We start from the raw sequence: 20,477 nt of genomic DNA on the forward strand, positions 1-20,477 counted from the left end.
TTATCACTGGCTATGAACTATTGCCCTCTTGTAGCCAAATGTCATATCGTAGCCTGGTTCCCACAGGCCAGCTGATAGCTTGAACACAGCAATGAAGCAGGTTAGCATTCCACTTTTTAAGAAGATGAAAAATTAAGGATGTCCAGGAAAAAAATAAAAAATAAAATATTGAGTTATCAAACTTATTTGTAAAAACCAAAGACACATTTAGAGGTAGTTTGTTTGCTTGAATAAATCAGCCTACAGATATATTAATAGTAAAAAATAATATATAGTATGTAAGAATACAGAACCAAGAAAATCACACACAGATGGTTGTTTTTGACAGATGGCATTTATTCTGACCAGGCATCTGACATTAGAATCGCTACAGAGTCCGCCATTGGGGAATGGCTCCTAAAACAGGAGGGGGTGCGTCATGGGTACAGGGAAGAAGAAGGGCATAACAAACAAAACAAAGAAAAGAAACTAACCAAAGGCCACTAAACGTGACCTGCCACCTGTATGAAGGATAAGCTCAGTCCAAAGCATTACTGATGCACTCGTCAGTCTTTGTGCCATTCACGGTCCTCTGGGCTCTAGTGTGAGACTACGTTCAGATCGGTGGTCCCACAAAACTAACATTCAGTCAGATTAGTTTTTCGTTTTGAACAGACATTGTTTACATACATTTCATATGTAGTTGAATAATTCCTACAGCTGCTGTTTCACCAAACATTCATAAATGACAGCACAATCATGACAGGCAGGTCAGTTAAACTGCAGAGACCACGAGTGCCTCCAGGAAGGCCCCACGAAGATCAGAACAGAGACAGATGTTGAGTCAATAGTCAGGAAAATAACACTGGTTGCGTCAGAAGGCCTCTCCTCTCAACAACAAAGAGATAGCGTTACACTTATATACACACATACACAACTACGGTACTGAGTGGACCTCACCTGGAGCCCACGACAAGAAGCCCTCTTATAGGGTTGGGAAGGTGAACGTGTCTTAGCAGCATGGGAATTAGACCACAACTTAGCAGTGTAGGTTTAGTGAGTGTTACCAGCATGTGTGAAGAGTGAAGATATATTTGTGCACACAATGAAACATGGACAACAAGTGCAGACTTATATCAGTGCTCAACCTGCTCACATTTAAGGATTAAGTGAATCTCAGAGACTAATTGTGTTGATTTTTGTTTGGTTTTTTTTACATGTGCTCAGCGGTTAAAGGTATATGAGATCCTATGATAAAGTTCCACCAATTAAAAAACAAAAACTGCACCAGGCAAATTCTTCATCAATTAATTTTCTCACATTTATGCCTTTGGAAAATTTAGATTCCCCAATTTCATTCATCGTGCATGTCTTTAAGCTGTGGGAGGGTGCAGAAACCCAGAAACAATCCACACAGGAACAGGGACACAGAGGCCTCGGTCAGCTTCCAGATTCCTGTGAGGGGCCTGTGTTAACCACTGTACCACTTACCAGATAAATTCAAGATTTTTACTGTATTTGCTCAATTGTCCCTCATAGGTCTTCAAATGGCTGTCATTATTATAAAACCTTTCCTGACCACTTGCACACCTGTGGTGCACTGCCTCCACTATGTCAAAATCTTAGCATTATAAGCTTTAAACCTTGTGAGTATGGGAGTTGTTGAGTTGTTGAGCAAAGATTCTTTAAGTTTGGTTCATTTCTACTCAATCTTGGTCCTCAGACCCTTCAGGATGTACAGCCTGACCCCCAGAAGATGAATTCTTGGCGCGCACAGCCCAGTGAATGCAGAATAAAACTACCCTACAGACGTCCAGTAGATGCACCTATTGTATAAATTTCAAAATCCTTGTCAACTAGATTTCAACTCATCTGAGATTTTTAGTAGCTACACGTATGGTATCAATTTGAAATCCTATGTCATCTTGTTCTGAAGTTATAATGGCTGTCCATGGTGCCCCTCTGACAGGGTGACAACAGTACCCCATCCGCCTTTTATGACTGAAGGGTAATGATGATCATGCTTCTTAACTTGACACTGAAGACTCCTTCACTAAACTGCCGTTCAAGCTCTGGGTTGTACCTGAAAACCCAGGTACTCTGGATTCCTCCCACAGTCAAAAGACATGCAGTGTATAAAGCAAGTGAGCTTATTTCCCTAAATGTCAAACTTTAGCTACTCTAAAGTGTGTTCTGTTTACAAGTCCAGCTGAGGACAGCAATAAGAACACGTTACACATTTTTGGTCACTGATCTAAAGCTGCTGCAGAAACTGAAGGGAGCACAGAAGCTAGAGCAGGATGTTAAGGGGTAGAATGATTTCTTTCTCACACAGCCACTTTTCTTGCTCTTGGAAACAGGACTGATGGAATAACACTTCTGTTTCAAGTGCAGAGAAACAATCTCAACAAAGTAGAGAAGTGGGTTGTGAAGACCAGCTACCAACCCATTAGCTCTGCTGCACGTATGTATTTCTGTACTCTGACAACAAAACACCACTTCCTTTTTTGGCAGGGTTGCCTGTGTTGTATCGTTGCACTGTGCTGCGTGTAAGCCGAGCTGCACTGATAGTGTCTACTGTGTGTTCACCACATCCTATAGTATCTTGTGAATATAAGTTCTTATAACAATGACAATAATGACAAACCGTCTAAAGCGCAAGAAGAGAGAAATAGAAGTCATTAACAATACAGTTAACTAAATCCTGATTAGCAAAATCCTCTAAGCATACAGAGTCAAAGAAAAGAACTAATGCGTTAGCTTCCACTGTGATGAGATTACCGTTTCCTGTTGGCTCAGTCATGAACGTCACATGATATGGAAGGTGCGTCGTTTAGGCTTGATAGTTAAGGGGTCAAAGTGCAGGGCAGGAGTGCCTTTACGTCCTTCTAGAGTCAAACCAGGCAAGTGGTACCGTGTTCAGTTACTTGCAACCTCGTCTACACTGTCAACCACTTCCAAGGTGCCATCCAGTCCACCACGTGCACGCCAGATCTTCACAGTCCGATCACTGCAAGACACAAAGACACAAAAGTTATAATATATTCCATATCCTCTTAATGTCTTTACATTTTCACTGATTTGAAGACTTTTTACTTGGAATTTACGTATAAAATTACCAATATGTATATGTAATTTGCTGATCACATACATAAATACGTGTAGAGGGGTGCCAAATTAAAGGGGAAAGCCAATATAAGGTATTTCAGTGAACTCCTGATCCATTATGAGCCACTAGAAAGGCTCACTGAAACTACTGGTTGGATGGAAATCTGTCATCTAGGAAAAGAACACTCCGATCAGAAAGAAATGTTTCATCAGAGGACAAAAGATCACCCAGAAGAGAAAATGTGTGTGAATTTGCAGCAACCCTTTCCTAAGGCCAGCTCTCTCACAGCATGAAACATGAGCTGGAGGTGTTTTTAACATTTGTGTGTTACCTAGGGCGATCGTGGCTCAAGAGTTGAGAGTTCGCCTTGTAATCGGAAAGTTCGAGCCCCGGCTCGGACAGTCTCGGTCGTTGTGTCGTTGGGAAAGACACTTCACCTACCGCCTAATTGTGTTGGCCAGAAGGGCCGATGGCGCGATATGGCAGCCTCGCTTCTGTCAGTGCGCCCCAGGGCAGCTGTGGCTACAACTGTAGCTTGCCTCCACCAGTGTGTGAATGTGTGTGTGACTGGGTGGACGACTGGATGTGTAAAGCACTTTGGGGTCCCTAGGCGGGACTAGTAAAGCACTATACAAATACATGCCATTTACCATTACCATTTACCTAAAGATTGCACTACAGTTTTGTCATACTATGATTTAACAGAACAAAGACCAATGAAGCATTTCTCTCCAGTTTGACTTCTGTTCTTGGTTGTCTTAGCAGACCAGACCAAACCTAATATAAACTAATACAGCCAAGAAGAAAAAATTTAACAGCCAATTCACTGATAGTTTAAGGGGGGGGGGGGGAAGAGCAAAATAAGGGTTATCATCAACATAAAGCCTCATCTCCCTCCCTCGAAACAATAATGGTACATGACATTTGTATTCATTTTTCCTTGTACAACTCTGAATCCATCTCACTCCCTAAAGTGTCACTCAGTCATCAAAACTCTGGGAAACCCTGCTTTATAAGGACAAGTGGATCTAAACTCTGCTGGCAGAATGTCGCTCGCAGCGTAACAGACCCAATGGAACCCACTCACCACAGGGTCAATGCTCATGTTTTTACTTTAATTTGTTACCCATGTGTATATGAGCCTCAGGTGAAGTTGTTTTCCCTCATATCCAGAGAGACACAAACAAACAGTTGTTTGTCTCCCTCTCTGGAGACAAACAGAGAGCCTAAGCATGTGTGTCAGTGTGTGTGGAAAACTCACTCTGAGGCGGTGAACAGGTGGCTGCTGTTGGCAGAGATGCTGTTGATGGGGCTCTCGTGACCCTTGAGCTCCCCCAGTGTCCCTAGAGTGTCTGTGTGCCACAGCTTGAGCACCCCGCCTCTGCATCCACTCAGCAAGGCTGGTGATCCGGGGACGACACCAAGTGCACAAACCCAGTCACGGTGAGCATTTGGGACTTGCTGAGCACAGAGATGTATAGCAGTATGGTTAATAGTGAGAATGTCATGAATGGTTGATGTTTTTGTAACTTACTGAAAGATTATGATCATAATGATGCAATCGCTACAGTAACTTGAGGGTATCATATGGAAAGACATCTTTTTCTTAATGTACAGTCATGTGAAAACTGTACTTTTACTTTACTATCGGCCATTATGTGACAAAGAATGTGACAGAAAGGGCAGTTTTCTGCACATTGATTTACAGCAGGTTTTCCAGGAGAAAAATCTCTGGAAAGACAATAATGGTGATAAAAAAAGAGGAAATAAAAATATTTTAGGCTACTTTTGACAGTTATAAAATCAAAATGAAAAAAAAAAAATCTATATTGCATCAAATGGAACAAACATCTGAATGTCTCCTATCCATATTTCTTTTTGCATTGATCATCCAGTACCTGCAGTAGGTCTTTACGGTCTAGGTCCCACTTTTTGATGCCATTGTCTCGGGAGCCGCTGAAGAAAATGTCCCCTTGGATTACCAGAGACTCGATACCGTCGTAATGTGGTGGTTCAAAGTTGTGTGTAGGGCTGATGCTTCCCAGAGAGCCTTCAGTCACGTCAAACAGCTGCAACAGCAAAAACAATACATGTTAAAAGGGATGATATGCATCTGAACATAAGGATTATTATAACAAAAGATAAATAAAATCAGTTAAACATGGGTTATGTAGCATGTCTAACCTAAGCTGTCCTTATATTGCATTACTGGATGACTCAGCTGCACAAAGAATCTCACTTTATCATCTGCCTCAAGAAACAAGTGAACAACAGAGATGTGAAGAGCAGCAGTTTGAAAGCCTGAAACACACCTTAATGTAATGGTCCTTGGAGCCAGTGATAACCAGGTCTTGGCTGTTTCCAGACTGATCCACAGTCAAGCACATAACTGGACCAAGGTGACCAGTAAGCTTTCCAGTAGAGGCAAACCTAATGCAGGAAAGGAAATGTTAATGAGTCTTTTGTTAAACTGTCAAGCCAATACCACAGGGGAAATGCCAAAATAAAACTTAAATACATGTATCAAATCAAAGTACAAAGAGAAGATATTACTAAAGTAATGATATACTTAATATATCACTCATGAAAATATGTAAAAATGAGGTTTGCTGAGTTCTGTCTCAGAGAAAATGGGACCGTTCTTATACAGAATATTGATTCACAGTTAGTTTAATCATCCAAAGTACCACTTACTGACTGTTACGTTCGTAAGATGAACAAAGAGGCAATTCATCACAGCTAATATCAGGCAGCTGTCAAAAAGGCGTGACAGCTTTGAAATGGATGCTTGTCAGGTTTTCATACACAATTAAGTTCCAAGGCAACACAATGAAATTGGAGTTTGTACTATCTAATGAAGTGTGCATGTCATGCATCTGAAAATGTCAGGGGAAATCATAAACACACGGTCAGTGTTATTGATGTGCATGTGTTTATCAATACCTCCATACAACACGTTTTAGAAAAAAAAAAATAAAGGAAAAAGGTTTTGATCAAACTTTCATCTACGCCTATAAAAAGTAAATCCCAGACGTGAATTTGGCGTCCTCCTTTTAAAACTCTAGACTTCTTCAAATGCTCCTGTTACACAAGGGTCTGACCATTTCTCAGCTGGGTCACATCTCCCTCTCAAAACATTTTCTCCTCAACAATCTTCACTTTGCCTAAAAACGTTACATGCATACAAACTGCTGTTACTGATGTTACCTTTTTAAGGAAATACTTTAAAGACCATTTATCTGAAAATTGGTCTGTTGACCCACTTCCACCATGCCGTTTTGCATTTTGAAATCAAGACCAGATACATCCAAAAATGTTTGAATCTTGGTTAGTTAAAATATAAAAACAAATTAAGGCAGTGCCCATTTTTGATCGAAGGTTGTTGTTTTTTAACAAAATAAAAAGCATATTGAGGAACTTTCTGCATCTACTGAAATGTTTTTTGTTATGAGTTATAATTATGAGAGTTATAACTTCTTACTGTAATGCACATAGTTTATAATAATTCATTAAGTCAATTTTGAAGACATTGGTGGATGTAAGACATATTTTAGAGATTGTAGTGGTGTAGAATGGGGTTTTAACTTTTATCAGTATTCATTTAAAACTTTTCAAGCTGTTGTGTGATGTTATATTTACAGACAGAATGACAAGCAAAATAAGGTTAACAAAAACAACTGTGCTGGCAGAGGGAAATAAAAACGAAGTGTCACGATAATCTGTACCAAACTCCAAACAATCCACACAAAAAGTACGATATTTCACTTAAGAAAAATCCCTCAGATTGTTAAATCAGACTGACTGCCACCCTGCTAACCCACTGTCTGGATATTACTTTTGCATTCATTTTGAGTATCTCTGCTTACCTTCTCAGGTCCCAGACCCTGACAGAGTTTCCAGCAGCAGCGTACAGGACTGTGCCATTGGGGTTGAGCGCAATCTGGTTGATCTGATTCTCTCCTGCAGGGATGGTGACTGTCCGGCTGGTGTTGGACGCACAGACATCCCCAACATTAACTTGACCAGAAGACCTGAAGATATATGAATAAAATATGTACAAATATGCAACAATTAGGCATAATTAGCATTACAGGAGGTGTAACTTTAAAAACAGGAGTGTCCAACTCCAGGCCTCAAGGGCCGGTGTCCTGCAGGTTTTAGACGTGTCCTTGATCCAACACCATCCATCCATCTTCATCCGCTTTATCCAGGGCCGGGTCGCGGGGGAAGCAGCCTAAGCAGAGAAGCCCAGACCTCCCTCTCCCCAGCCACCTCCTCCAGCTTATCCGGGGGAACACCGAGGCGTTCCCAGGCCAGCCAAGAGATATAATCTCTCCAGCGTGTCCTGTGTCTGCCCCATGGCCTCCTCCCGGTGGGACATGCCTGGAACACCTCACCCAGGAGGCACCCAGGAGGCATCCTTGTCAGATTCCTGAACAACCTCAGCTGGCTCCTTTCAATGTGGAGGAGCAACGGCTCTACTCTGAGCGCCTCCCAGATGGCCAAACTTCTCACCCTAAGGGAGAGGCCAGCCACCCTTGGAGGAAGCCAATTTCCGCCGCTTGTATCCGCGATCTTGTTCTTTCGGTCACTACCCACAGCTCGTGGCCATAGGTGAAGGTAGGGACGTAGATCGACCGGTAAATTGAGAGCTTCGCTTTTACACTCAGCTCCCTCTTCACCACGACGGACCGGTGCAGCGTCTGCATTACTGCAGCTGCAGCACCAATCCGTCTGTCGATCTCCGGCTCCCTTCTCCCATCACTCGCGAACAAGACCCCGAGATACTTGAACTCCTCCACTTGGGGCAGGAACTCATCCCCGACCCGGAGTGGGCACTCCACCCTTTTCTGGCTGAGAACCATGGCCTCAGATTTGGAGGTGCTGATCTTTATTCCCGCTGCTTCACACTGGCTGCGAACCGTTCCAGTGCGAGCTGGAGGCCCTCACCCGATGAAGCCAACAGAACCACATCATCCGCGAAAAGCAGAGATGAGATTCTGAGGCCACCAAAGCGAAAGCCCTCCGCCACTTGGCTGCGCCTAGAAATCCTGTCCATGAAAATTATGAACAGAATTGGTGACAAAGGGCAGCCCTGGCGGAGCCCATCACCCACCGGGAACGAGTCCGACTTATTGCCGGCAATGCGAACCAAGCTCTTGCAACGGTTGTATAGGGATCGAATGGCCCGTAGCAATGGGCCAGACACCCCATACTCCCGCAGCACCTCCCACAGGACACCCCGAGGGACACGGTCGAATGCCTTCTCCAAGTCCACAAAACACATGTAGACTGGTTGGGCAAACTCCCATGCACCCTCAAGTATCCTGGAGAGGATAAAGAGCTGGTCCAGTGTTCCGCGACCAGGACGAAAACCGCATTGTTCCTCCTGTATCCGAGGTTCGACTAGCGGACGAACTCTCCTTTCCAGCACCCTGGCATAGACTTTCCCAGGGAGGCTTAGGAGTGTGATCCCCCTGTAGTTGGAACACACCCTGCGGTCCCCCTTCTTAAAGATGAGGCCCACCACTCCGGTCTGCCAGTCTGCCAGCCCCTGATCTCCATGCAACATTGCAGAGGCGTGTCAACCAGGACAGCCCTACAACGTCCAGAGCCTTCAGGAACTCGGGGCGGACCTCATCAACACCAGGGGCTCTGCCACCAAGGAGTTGTTTAACTGCCTCAGTGACCGCGCCTCCGGAAATTGGCGGGTCATTCCCCTCATCCCCAGACTCTGCTTCCTCCTTGGAAGACGTGTCAGTGGGATTAAGGAGGTCCTCTAAGTATTCCTTCCACCGCCTGACAATTTTCTCAGTCGACGTCAGCAGCGCTCCGCCAGCACTATACACAGTGCAGGTAGAGCACCGCTTTCCCCTCCTGAGACGTCTGACGGTTTGCCAGAAGCTCTTCGAGGCAGTCCGAAAGTCTTTTTCCATGGCCTCTCCAAACTCCTCCCACACCCGAGTTTTTGCTTCAGCCACTGCCCAAGCCACATTTCGCTTGGCCTGTCGATACCTGTCAGCTGCCTCCGGAGTCCCACAGGGTAACCAAGCCCGATAGGACTCCTTCAGCCTGGTGGCTCCTTTCACCTCTGGTGTCCACCATTTGGTTCGGAGCTTACCACCACAGCAGGCACCAACCACCTTGCAGACGCAGCTCAATGCAGCAGCTTCGGCAATGGAGACGCTGAACATGGTCCATTCGGACTCAATGTCCCTAGTCTCCCTCAGAATGCTGTTGAAGCTCTGCCGGAGGTGTGCGTTGAAGATCTTGCCGACTGGGGCCTCTGCTAGACGTCCCCAGCACACCCTCACTACGTGTTTAGGTGCACCGGGTCTGTCCAGCATCCTCTCCCGCCGCCTGATCCAACTCACCACCAGGTGGTGATCAGTTGACAGCTCAGCCCCTCTCTTTACCTGAGTGTCTAGAACATATGGTCACAGGTCTGGTGATACGATTACAAAATCGATCATCGACCTGTGGCCTAGAGCGTCCTGGTGCCACGTGCACTTATGGACACTCTTATGTTCGAACAAGGTGTTCGTTATGGCTAAACTGTGATTTGCACAGAAGTCCAATAACAAAACACTGCTCAGGTTCAGATCAGGGAGGCCGTTCCTCCCAATCACGCCCCTCCGGGTCTCACTGTCGTTACCCACGTGAGCACTGAAGTCTCCCAGCAGGACAACAGAGTCTCCAGGTGGAGCACTTTCCAGCACCCCACCCAGGGACTCTAAGAAGGCTGGGTACTCTGATCTGCCACTCGGCGCATAAGCGCAGATGACAGTCAGGACCCGTTCCCCGACCCTAAGGCGCAGGGAACAAACCCTCTCATCCACCGGGAAAAACCCCAACGTACCGCCAGCAAGCCGAGGGGATATTAGAATACCCACCCCAGCCCGCCGCCTCTCACCAGGGGCAACTCCAGACTGAGACAGAGTCCAGCCCCTCTCCAGGAGACTGGTTCCAGAGCCCAAGCTATGCGTAGAGGTGAGCCCGACAATATCTAGCTGGTACCTCTCAACCTCACGCACTAACTCAGGCTCCTTCCTGGGGGCAAAAGCCCCCAGACAACATATCCGAAGGGATACACAAACCCCTCCACCACGATAAGGTAGCGATTCACAGACAGAGCTGATTTAAATGGCAGCTACCACCTCAAGATGTCTTGAAGTTCTCCGGAGGCCTGGTAATGAACTAATCATTTGATTCAGGTGTGCTGAGCCAGGGTGATATCTAAAACCTGCAGGACTCCTGCTTTAAAGGGTATAACTCAAATTGATGTTCATTTTCTTTAAAGCTAAAGAAATACTGCTAAAACAATAACAAATCCATAGACTGTACAACTTAACATTTTCAATGATTTGGAAAGAAAAATATTTGGGAAACAAGAGAAAAGTGTGAAAACTAAAGTGCTTATTATTTTATCCATATTAAGTACATAAAGCTTAACTATACCAACTGACGGGGTTGTAAGTTTGCTATATAGAAACTATACAGAAAGTGTGTGCCAGGAAAGTGAACATAATGTTCATCAGTCCATAATAAATAGTCTTACTCACGTTAGTGTGCGGATGCATTTGGCCGAGTCCCGAATGTCCCAGACTTTGATGTAGGAGGTAGAGACGGTAAAGACCAAACTAGAGCTATAACGGACTGACACAACATTGTTGGGGTGACCCGCTAGAGACATTATCTCCTGACCCGTCACCAGATTCCACACCTTACAGGTCCGGTCTGCAAATTAAAACACCATCTTGTCATTTTCACTGTGATTTATGACAATATTAAAATACAGAGAACATTTCTGAGAACGGGATGTCAAAACTGAAGAGCGCCACAACAAAACTGATTGGATAAAATTTATCACGGTGCAAGGGATACAAAACAAAATCCATTTTAACTGACAGCAAAACTAAACAGAGCTGGACAGCACCTTCTTGCACTTGGAATGCACAATTAATCCTGCTGGGATAAATTGGCACTCTAGCCGATTTCCTGCACATTAAAATCCATTTGTTATGCTTAAAAGCTCCATCACCATAACAATGTTGTGGCTTGGACAATGTCATTTATGTTCCATCACCTCATTTATCCACCATATGACAATCCTAATTAATCCTTATTGGCTTTTATATGTGGTGTTATGCTGTTATATAATAACACAACACCATGTCCAAGTGTAATAAATTACCATAGCTGTAACAAGAAGGCATCTGAAGAATACTGATTAGAGGTGTAAGATTAGAGTCAGGAGGTGAAAGAAGGAAGGAAGGAGGGAGGATTGTGAGCATTAACCTTTGGATCCTGTGAACAGCAGGTCGTCAGTGCAATCAACACATAAAACAGCTTTACTGTGTCCCTCCGCCACATGAACACACTGTAATGTCGACGACCGGCTGCTCTTGGTGGGTGGGACCGGGTTAATGACGCCCCTGGAAAACAAACAAACCACCATCATAAAGGGCAGCATCACACATGGCAAAGTAAAAAAAGAAGAAAAAAAACTCCAACAAATTCACACAACAGACTCATGCAGCTCTCTCAGTGATGCAAACCAAAAATAGAAAGAGATGAAAATAAGAGAAAAATGATGAGACAGCTGTGAAAGGAGTCACCCTTGTGTTGAAAGAAAGGAAAGACAAGCCAAGAACCTATAAATAATCGAGATGATTTCTTTTGCAGCCTATAATTGATTGAAACACCCAAAGAGCCGAAGACAGGTGATCACTGGAAACCCATGGAGTCTTCTTATCGGGGACTGAGAATTCTGCAGCATCTCAGTAAGCCTGGTTGATCACTAATTGGCTGGCTGTGATAGTGTAATTGTAAAATTTCATAACCAGCGAATCTGCAGCATGAGCTATCCAAACGATGACACTTATCATTAGTAGGTTTTTGTTCTTCAGGCTTGAAGCCTGAAAAACTTCACAGATGTGAGAAAAAAACATCTGTTTTTCTGTTTTCTCTTTTTCATATTTCTGGAGAGCTTTGTAGTCTTCCACAGAAGTCACAGGAGAGGACTGCAGAGGGTTCAGGTTCAATACCAACAATGCACTAAACACAGTGACGCTGTTTGGCTTTGTTCCAATTATCTTATGGTCTTGGAGAAGACATCCATTCATTGATTTTAATCATGTTTTAACATGTTTGTTTTTTTCCTGGGTAACTCTCGCACAAAGTTGCCAAAGCAGTGGGGGAAGAAACCCCAGAGAGAACAAAACCAAAGAACAGCCCTGCAGCCTGCAACAGACTGGCATGCTCCAGGAACAAGCTCCAGCCAGACTCTCACCATGAACTGGCTAAGGGGAAGAAAACAGATGGATAGGTATGGCAAATCAGCAACAGCCCAAAAATAAAGTATTCATACTTGTTTGAAATCAGAGAGTGGAGCAAAGCTACTGTAGGAGGAAGCTGAAGGACAGGTGCAGGCATCCCTGAGGGGATGATATTCTGATATTCCTGGGGGCTGATTAGCTACTGATTATAAAACTAACTGCTTCCTATTCCTGAGTTCCTGAGTTGTTATCTGCAGTGCAACCTCGAGAAGAGCTAATTGTAGTGTGAGCGTGTACCCATGAATAAAAAGGCATTTTAAAAACATAACACATGGGAGGAATACATTTTAGTGTAATATACTGAGCATCTATATTTTCCATACCCATCAATTACTTCTACCTTCCATAAAGCGATTGGAATTATACAGATTTTTACCAAAGCGATTTAGTAATAGTTTTCCAAAGCTTTTACTTCCAAATCTGATAAATTATGTCTTCACATACATAATGACGTTGCACACACACTGAGAATGTACTTTCCATTAAGCAGAGTGTAGCAGCTAATATAACATGACTATGGATTGTGGATGGAGAAGTAGGAGTGCCTTTTAGAATTTGTAAGCGCTTTATTAGTTTGTTAGAGGAGCTGCAACTTTGATTAATAAGTGTGACAACTGTGGCTGAAAGGCCTCTTCTCTGCCTCATCTCAGCTAACTGAAGTCACTGAAGTGGATCTCTCCAGTTCAGAGGAATCAGATGACAAACATTTTCTGTTTGCTATCGATATGGTCTAAGGAGCTTGTGCATTTTGAGTCCTCGACCTGAGTGTTTCCATCACAGCCATCTTGGTTGAAAAAAGCTTGATGTGATGAGGTGGTGCAGTTCCGACTCTAAAACTTGCCAATAATTAGTGAGTGACAAGCTATCCAATGAGCATGTGGTTTTAATACCACAGATAAATCTCTTTGGAAACAGACTTTTTTTAAATGAGTGACTGAGCCTATAAACTCAACAGGACAGTGTTTACAGAGGTCAAATCAAAGCCATTTTCCCAGAGACTTCAGTAGCACCAGACATATTTTGTAAACAACACCTCACAGCTTTCAGCGTATAGATTTAAGGTGTTTTCACACTGGCTTCTTTTTTCCATTACAGAAGCCACGACTATGTTTTATACCATGTATTTTAAGCGTTCGCACTAATTGAGAGATGTCAATGTCTCTGGGCTACAAACATTGCTGGACTAAAAGTTTGAGCCTTTAAAATACAAAATCTGAAACTAAATAGATGTCACAGTGGCTACCTATCTCTTCTGCAGTCTTTTAGCCAAAGAATCAAAAACAATATGGTCTTAAATGTTTCTGCACGCATACAGGCTCCACTTTACAATGGTACAATATGCTTTTATAAACTTTGAATGTCTGACATTGTCTTTTATTATATTTATGTACAAAATCCACATGTATTAACCAAAACATCATTGCAGTTACTTGGGACAGAGTAAGCATTTGGCCAGCATTTAACAAAATAACATTTCAGAAAGCCCATCTGATCCTGCACAACATTTGCAGTATGCCTTAGGTAACCTGTCATACGGCTTAAGTGGCTATTGAGAAAAGCAGTAGGGGAGAGACAGGAAATGGCAGGCAGCTCTTCAGGTTTCTGAAGGTAGGCAGAATCACTTCCAATTAAGCTACTGCATAATTAAACTGTGGACTAAGCTGTTAAAACACTGCTGGCAGGAGTGTGGCAGGACTGCATGAAGAGAGCAGATGCACATGCTGCATTTATGTCATCGAAGCCACCAGCAGGATGGTTTTGGCAGTAAGGCGTTGTCACTTGTTCACACTCATCTGAAGCTAATAAGGATTACTGAAATGTTTGCTGCTCAGTCTGGTGTCTTAAGATTACCAGTTGGTTGACAGTGTAAGCAACTATCATTCTGTCAACAAATCATCATGCCATTAAAGTTCCTGTTTTAGAGCAACAATTTATTCTCTTTTTACACAAAAAGCCTGGCAGACCTCAGGCATTTATTATCCTTGTTTCACTGAAAACCTTATTTATATGCAGTCCTAAATCCCCCAGTTCAACAGGTTTTACCATCTTCCCAGCATACGCAACACTTTTCCCCCCAAATCCATCTTTAATGAGGTCAAATTAGAGCTCTGGGAGAAAAATCTGAACACTGTAATTTTTGGAATATATTTAAAGAAAAATGATTCATCTTGTGTCAAAACAGCTTTTAATGACTGCTTAAATCTAACAATAGCTGAGCATGTGTGTGACTACACTGCACACCAGAAAGAAATTGGTGGATGGTGGATGAAAAAAAGAAGAAGAGAAAAATGAAGAGACTCGTTTTAACAAAAATGTCATGTTTAGCCTGAGGGTGGTGGCAGAGTAAATGCCATGCTGTAGCCTAGAGAGTTTATCCTGTTGGGTGTCCTTGCCTAATGGTCAAAACACAAACAATTTAAATGCAGCAACCCAGGATGCTTCCCATACAAGGCGGCTTGTTGCTGGCATTTTCCTGCCATGTCATAAAAACGCATCCATAAACTTGTAAAAGACCACAAACAATTTAATATTTGTACATGTATATTTTTATCTCTCTCTTCTTCATTTCCACCTTATCCTCCTCACCTCAAGCGTCACCTCCTGAAATGATATCAGGGCTCTAATAAACAAAAATGCGCATAAACATGTTTAATTATTTTGAATATTGTCACAATTACTTATTGTCAGCAGATTAGACAATAAAACTAAACCAGAGCCTTGCTGGTTATAAGCTAACATTATTCCAACTAATGTTGGACTCAAATGTTTTTAAAAAATAAAATAAAAAAATAAAAATCTCACTTTCCCTCTGAGTTTATTCACCAAGTGTCCGAGTCCAACAACGTTACAGCGACTGCAAAGAAAGTTTCAGTGACACCAGCTAAGAGTAGCTAAGTGCAACAAAATCCACTAAAACTCAACAACTAACCTCAGTATTGTCATTAGACATCAGTGAGCTTCACTGATTCATAAACTCGTATCAGACTCAGAAGGTTTACAGCCTCCTCCAGATTAAATGGATGTAAACAAGCAGCATACTGATGAGGTAAACGGCAGATTGGCAGTCTACACTCGACGGCCAGCATTGTTTGTCCTTAACCGACCACTGTATCTAGGATTAGGTGCTTAAAATTGGGAAGGGTAAGAATAGAATTCAGTTGACTGCAATCTACTGACATCTAGTCATGAGCTTTTATACACTACCTTTAAACAGTAACCCTCAAAACCACTGCAATCAAGACTCTTGGGTATAATTACAGATACTGACATAATGCTCACATGTAATAATTATGATTCCTAAATAGTTAATGCAATTGTTATTTTTCATTACTTTGACAAACCACTTAGATTTAATCTGCAAGTCTGTACTACAAATACATCTTGACCACTTTCACAGCACTAATATTTTTGAAGTTGCTCATATTCTAAAACAGGACGACAGGCAATGAAGAAGAATTCTTAAGATATAATCAAAAACTGCTGTCAGTATTTTTCAGTTGATGCACAGCCAGTTTTATAATAACTGTTTGCTCACTGTTCAATCTTTCTATTTGAATCTTACGCTGGAAAACTTACTGGCGAGATAAAGAAAAGTAAAGAGAGCGATTTCTGAACAGGACATCAGGAGCAAGCGAATCAATTAGCAAGCAAACAATGAATTTGATCCCAAACTATCAAAAATACAGTAATCACCAGCTTTCAACATTAGAGCTCAGAGAAGATACGTGTTATTTAAGTTGGGAAAAAATTACTTCAAATGAAGCATAGAGCTTGGCATGTGACGGTCATCAAACAAGATGCAGAGCATTATGTAGGTGACACCACATGCTTTTCCAAACCAGGAAACCAGAAGGAGGAGTATTAGTAGGGTCAAAGTGAAGTAGTTTTGTCTTTAAGCTCTGTAGCCAGGATGATGGCATCAAGCTCTTACTGTTTAATGTCCTTGACCTTTGCCCTTTCAGCCGCTGCTTGTGCCTTGTCATAGGTCTTCCTGCGCGAGAGCGGGGAAGGCTCAGGAGCTCGCTTTTCCACGCCTGGCAGATTTCTGGAGCCAGAACTGAATGTTCAGTTTTACCGATTTATCCACAAACAACACAGATAATATAACAAAAAAAAGATTTTTAAAACAAATGGAAATGAAACCAATACAAAATAATGGCAACAATGACGAGATGAGCATGCAGTACACACAGAAATACAGTTACCTGATGTTACAGTTCCAAAACAGTGATGGTTCTTCGTCAAGCTCATGTTTAACAATGAGTGCAGTGTGTGCTGCACATCCACAAATATAATTCTAACTGTATCATTTTTGATGGATTATTATCAGCTAAGGTTTATTCTTACATAAAGCAACTGGCTCCATTTTAAAGCACTGCTTGTCACGAGACATTTAATGCAGCCTGGTTAGTATTTCTTTTATTAGTGTGCAACTGACCTGGAATGAGGAACGGCAAGGGAGACTTTTGCAGGGCACAGTAATAATCAAGCAATACAAAATATTTGCTCGTCTCTACATGCTTTTCTCAAATAGATTCATCAATTGCTGTAAGGTATAGCAAAATGTGAAGGTGCTTGTAAACAATATATAACCAAATAAAGCAAAGAAGCGCAGCAACAACATGCAGGAAAAAGAGAAGGAGGAATGAATCTGTTAGTAAGAGTGCAGGGCCTGAACTTACATGCTGCCCATTTTAGAGGAAAAGCCAGGGGAGAGAGCTGCGTAGTCCCTGACTGAGCCTGACAAGTCCATGTCTCCGCCCGCATCGGGTGTTTCAGCTAACGGCAACATCGGACTAGAAAAGTCGACAGTAGGTGCATCAGGGGCAGAGTCACTGTTAGCGTAGAGCAACTCCATCTGAGTGGTCGTCCTCCTGCGAGCCTGTACAGCACAGATAAGTGAACAATTAAAAATACAGAAATGGTTTTAGGATAAGGCATCAAACATGTGCAACAAACTCTACAATACCTTATTTCTTGTTTTGGTCTCTCCACAAAGTTTCATGAAATCTGTAGCCAGAGTGCTGGAGGAAATACAGACAAGTTTTTTAATGCAAACACTCATTATAGAATGTGCTTGGACTACACTGCTCCTCTCTGCTTTACTGCTTTGCAGTATAATTAAACAATACTTCTCATAATTAACAAGTTAATTATAAGAATAGTATAAACATTAATGTGAACATAAAAGACAAAATGCAATTTCATTAAAAGATACAATAAAACATATGTATATAATGCAATAATATAACAATTCATGAACTACTGAAGCAACTTAACATAAATGTGACAAAATATGCCACAAGATAATATTTTAAATCTACAAATACATTGTTATAGTACTTTTTAAGCACTATAACAGACTTACTTTCCCTCTGCAGAGGGGCTCTGGGCAGATTCGTCACTGCTGCTATCGTCCCCGTTTTCTGTCAGATGAGATCCGTGAACAGAGAATATTAGATGGAGTGATTTAGCTGAGATGACTGGTCAGCTAAAATGGTTCTTAGTAAGTATACTTTGCTAGAGACTTAAATAATTTAACTTCTTTATTTTAACCTTTGCAATTTTGATTTCTTTTGTATAACATGTAGAAAAATGAACAGATGAAGCAGATGAGGGGTGATGTCAGCACAGCGCCATGCTGTTTAATTGATAAACCTGGCCCTCGCCGAGCTCATTAATACCATAAACAGATGAGGTTCAAAGTCAGAGAGAGGTCATATTGGGAAGATTTTAAAGAGACATGTAAGGGAGCTGATATGAATGTAAAAGAACCAACATGAGATAACAGGGTGGACGAGTGCAAGAAATCATTAGTCTGCTGGTCCTGATGGGTCAGCTGACCTACAAGGTCTAACAGAGCAAAATATCCACGTTATATGGTTCCTGTAGAAGAGTCTGGGGTTAGCAGGTGCTAAAACATGGAGGCTGTAGCACATGTGAGCTGCAAGGAGGAGGGGGAGGACAGAGGGTAGGAGGAGTGTATCCAGATAAGGAGAGGGGAAAGCTTCAGCCAACACATGGAGGGGAGCCTGGTTGCACTGCACCTCATGCACCTGTTTATGTTATGTTCAGTTAGTTCTCAAAGTGCAAAGGGAAGGAACCATGCATTCATAACCGATTAGAGTCCAATAGGGTTTCACTTACCAGGCGGGATGTTACCTAGCTCTGTAAACACATAAGAAAACAAAAAAAGGGAAAAGAAAAGATGGGGGAACAGAAAAAGGCAACGCACAAATCAAAAACCATCCCCCAAAATTCGAAATAAATAAATAAATAAATCGATAAAAAAAGATATAAAAATAAAATAAAATGCACCAACTGTCAGAGCATCCTACCGAACAGAGGCTGGCAAATTCAATATCAAAACAAAAAGAAGTAATCAGCTTTAATTACAAGCATGTAAATAGAAACAGTATTATACTAATGTGATCGTATATACTTGTGTACACAGCACCAAAATGTAACCATGGAATTAACTGTCGGTTGTACAACAGGGACGCCAGCTTCTATTCGGCAGAAGGCAACAAGCAATATCACCTCAAAAGGCCCAATCATGCAACTGACCAGTTACCCAGTGCACCTCCTGACAGCAAAATCATTTCTAACAAGAGTATGAAAGCAACATTTATGCTGCTAAATTTAAACACGTACACTCAGGGAGAGAAATAGATCTAAAACATCCCAGAATTAAATTCTAATCTCAGCTTTGCCTAGCATGATATCAGTGACACTTTCAGTGGGTGGGCAGGGCCTGGTCCAAACTGGATACGTTTTTATTTTATTGTATCTTATATTTTTTTTTTTATTCTACCTTGCAAAGCATTCCCCAGCAGCGCGTCCAGCTCTGGGTTAAACTCTGCCTTCTCCTTCAGCATGTGAAAGAGCAGCTGGTTCTGTGTGGCGCTGGTAATTTCAGTCTGCTTCAATCTGCCCTCCATCACCTTCACCTGAGACTCCCTCTGAGCTGCCTGCAGGCCCTGAAGAGGTCAGACCACAGTGTCAGGCCATTTCATCTGCATTTCATTTCATTTTTTGGTTAGAGTTGGAAGTTTCTGAGTTAATGCATGGAACAGATGCTACAACTTAATATCGTGCACATATGCAAATGAGCTTGCATGTCATATTGCTGATACTTGGGCTGTATGACTACTGTACAGCAGTGGCAATTTTTATCAGTTATTAATAAAAAAAATTATCCAAGTTGAATTCTGGTTAAATAAAAGATCAACAGTGAAGGAACAACAAACAACAACAACATGAGATGTTGTCTCAGATCTTCTTCCCTTTCACTCTCCGTCCCTTCCCCCCGTCTTGCAACCATGGGGAGCAGGGCTTTCAGCTGCTCTGCTCCATGACTCTGGAATTCCCTACCTCCTGATTTAAGAAACATCTCTTCCTTCTCTCTCTTTAAGTCCAAACTCAAAACCCACTTGTACAAAATAGCTTATCCCACATAACCTTTCCACTCTCCTATTTTTATTTGTTTATGTCTTATGCTTTTATGATTCTGTAAACTTCTTGCTTTTATGTTGCTTTTATTCTACTGTGTACAGCGACCTTGAGTGTTTTGAAAGGCGCATTTCAAATAAAATGTATAATTATTATTATTATAATCATCTTCTCCCCCTGGTCGCTTACAACCCACCTACAGTCACAACTGGTGTCCTACAGTTTCTGTTACTATACAACTGCATTTCTTTCTACATACAGAGGTTTCTACTATTTTGCACATAAAAGACACGTAAGCTAAATAACATCTATGTATAATCATGTTTGTTGTATGTTATTCATAAGGAGAGGAAATGGTGATGTTTTCACTGAACAGGTGTGATTTCTCTTTCTGAAGGAGGGTACCTTGTTAATTGCCATTGACATGAAGTGATCAAGGAGAAAACGAGCCTCTGTCAGTGTACAAGAACCAATCACAGCAGAGACGTCCACAGAATCACCCTCCTCCTGGGAGAAAGAAAAAGTAACATTTGAAGACCATAGTTAACAGAAATGAAATTTAATTTCCAACCTTGTTAACATGCCCATATGTTGTTTAT

General features: G+C 42.2%; 1 protein-coding gene across 7 annotated transcripts in view; it reads right to left on the reverse strand.

Annotated features, from left to right (window-relative positions):
• Positions 1 to 315: 315 nt before the first annotated feature.
• kif21a (kinesin family member 21A) overlaps positions 316 to 20,477 on the reverse strand; it is a 56,822-nt gene continuing 36,660 nt past the window's right edge. For 2 of the 7 annotated variants that reach the window (XM_085462598.1, XM_085462601.1), the window contains 14 exons: positions 20,284 to 20,385; positions 19,241 to 19,406; positions 18,574 to 18,594; positions 17,795 to 17,852; positions 17,396 to 17,450; positions 17,109 to 17,308; positions 16,358 to 16,483; positions 11,387 to 11,523; positions 10,651 to 10,825; positions 6,955 to 7,119; positions 5,401 to 5,518; positions 4,987 to 5,157; positions 4,350 to 4,549; positions 316 to 2,989 (listed from right to left, as the gene is read on the reverse strand). In XM_085462598.1, the coding sequence (XP_085318724.1) occupies positions 2,899 to 2,989; positions 4,350 to 4,549; positions 4,987 to 5,157; positions 5,401 to 5,518; positions 6,955 to 7,119; positions 10,651 to 10,825; positions 11,387 to 11,523; positions 16,358 to 16,483; positions 17,109 to 17,308; positions 17,396 to 17,450; positions 17,795 to 17,852; positions 18,574 to 18,594; positions 19,241 to 19,406; positions 20,284 to 20,385 (1,785 nt within the window). In that variant the 3' untranslated portion in view covers positions 316 to 2,898. The remainder of the gene's footprint in view (positions 2,990 to 4,349; positions 4,550 to 4,986; positions 5,158 to 5,400; positions 5,519 to 6,954; positions 7,120 to 10,650; positions 10,826 to 11,386; positions 11,524 to 16,357; positions 16,484 to 17,108; positions 17,309 to 17,395; positions 17,451 to 17,794; positions 17,853 to 18,573; positions 18,595 to 19,240; positions 19,407 to 20,283; positions 20,386 to 20,477) is intronic. The other 5 variants (XM_085462600.1, XM_085462604.1, XM_085462605.1 and 2 more) reach the window with 3 other exon arrangements.

This window comes from Copadichromis virginalis, linkage group LG7 (genome assembly GCF_057382275.1).
Source record: "Copadichromis virginalis isolate Kocher_CV1m ecotype Utaka linkage group LG7, C_Virginalis_male_GT1.1, whole genome shotgun sequence".
NCBI lineage: Eukaryota > Metazoa > Chordata > Actinopteri > Cichliformes > Cichlidae > Copadichromis > Copadichromis virginalis.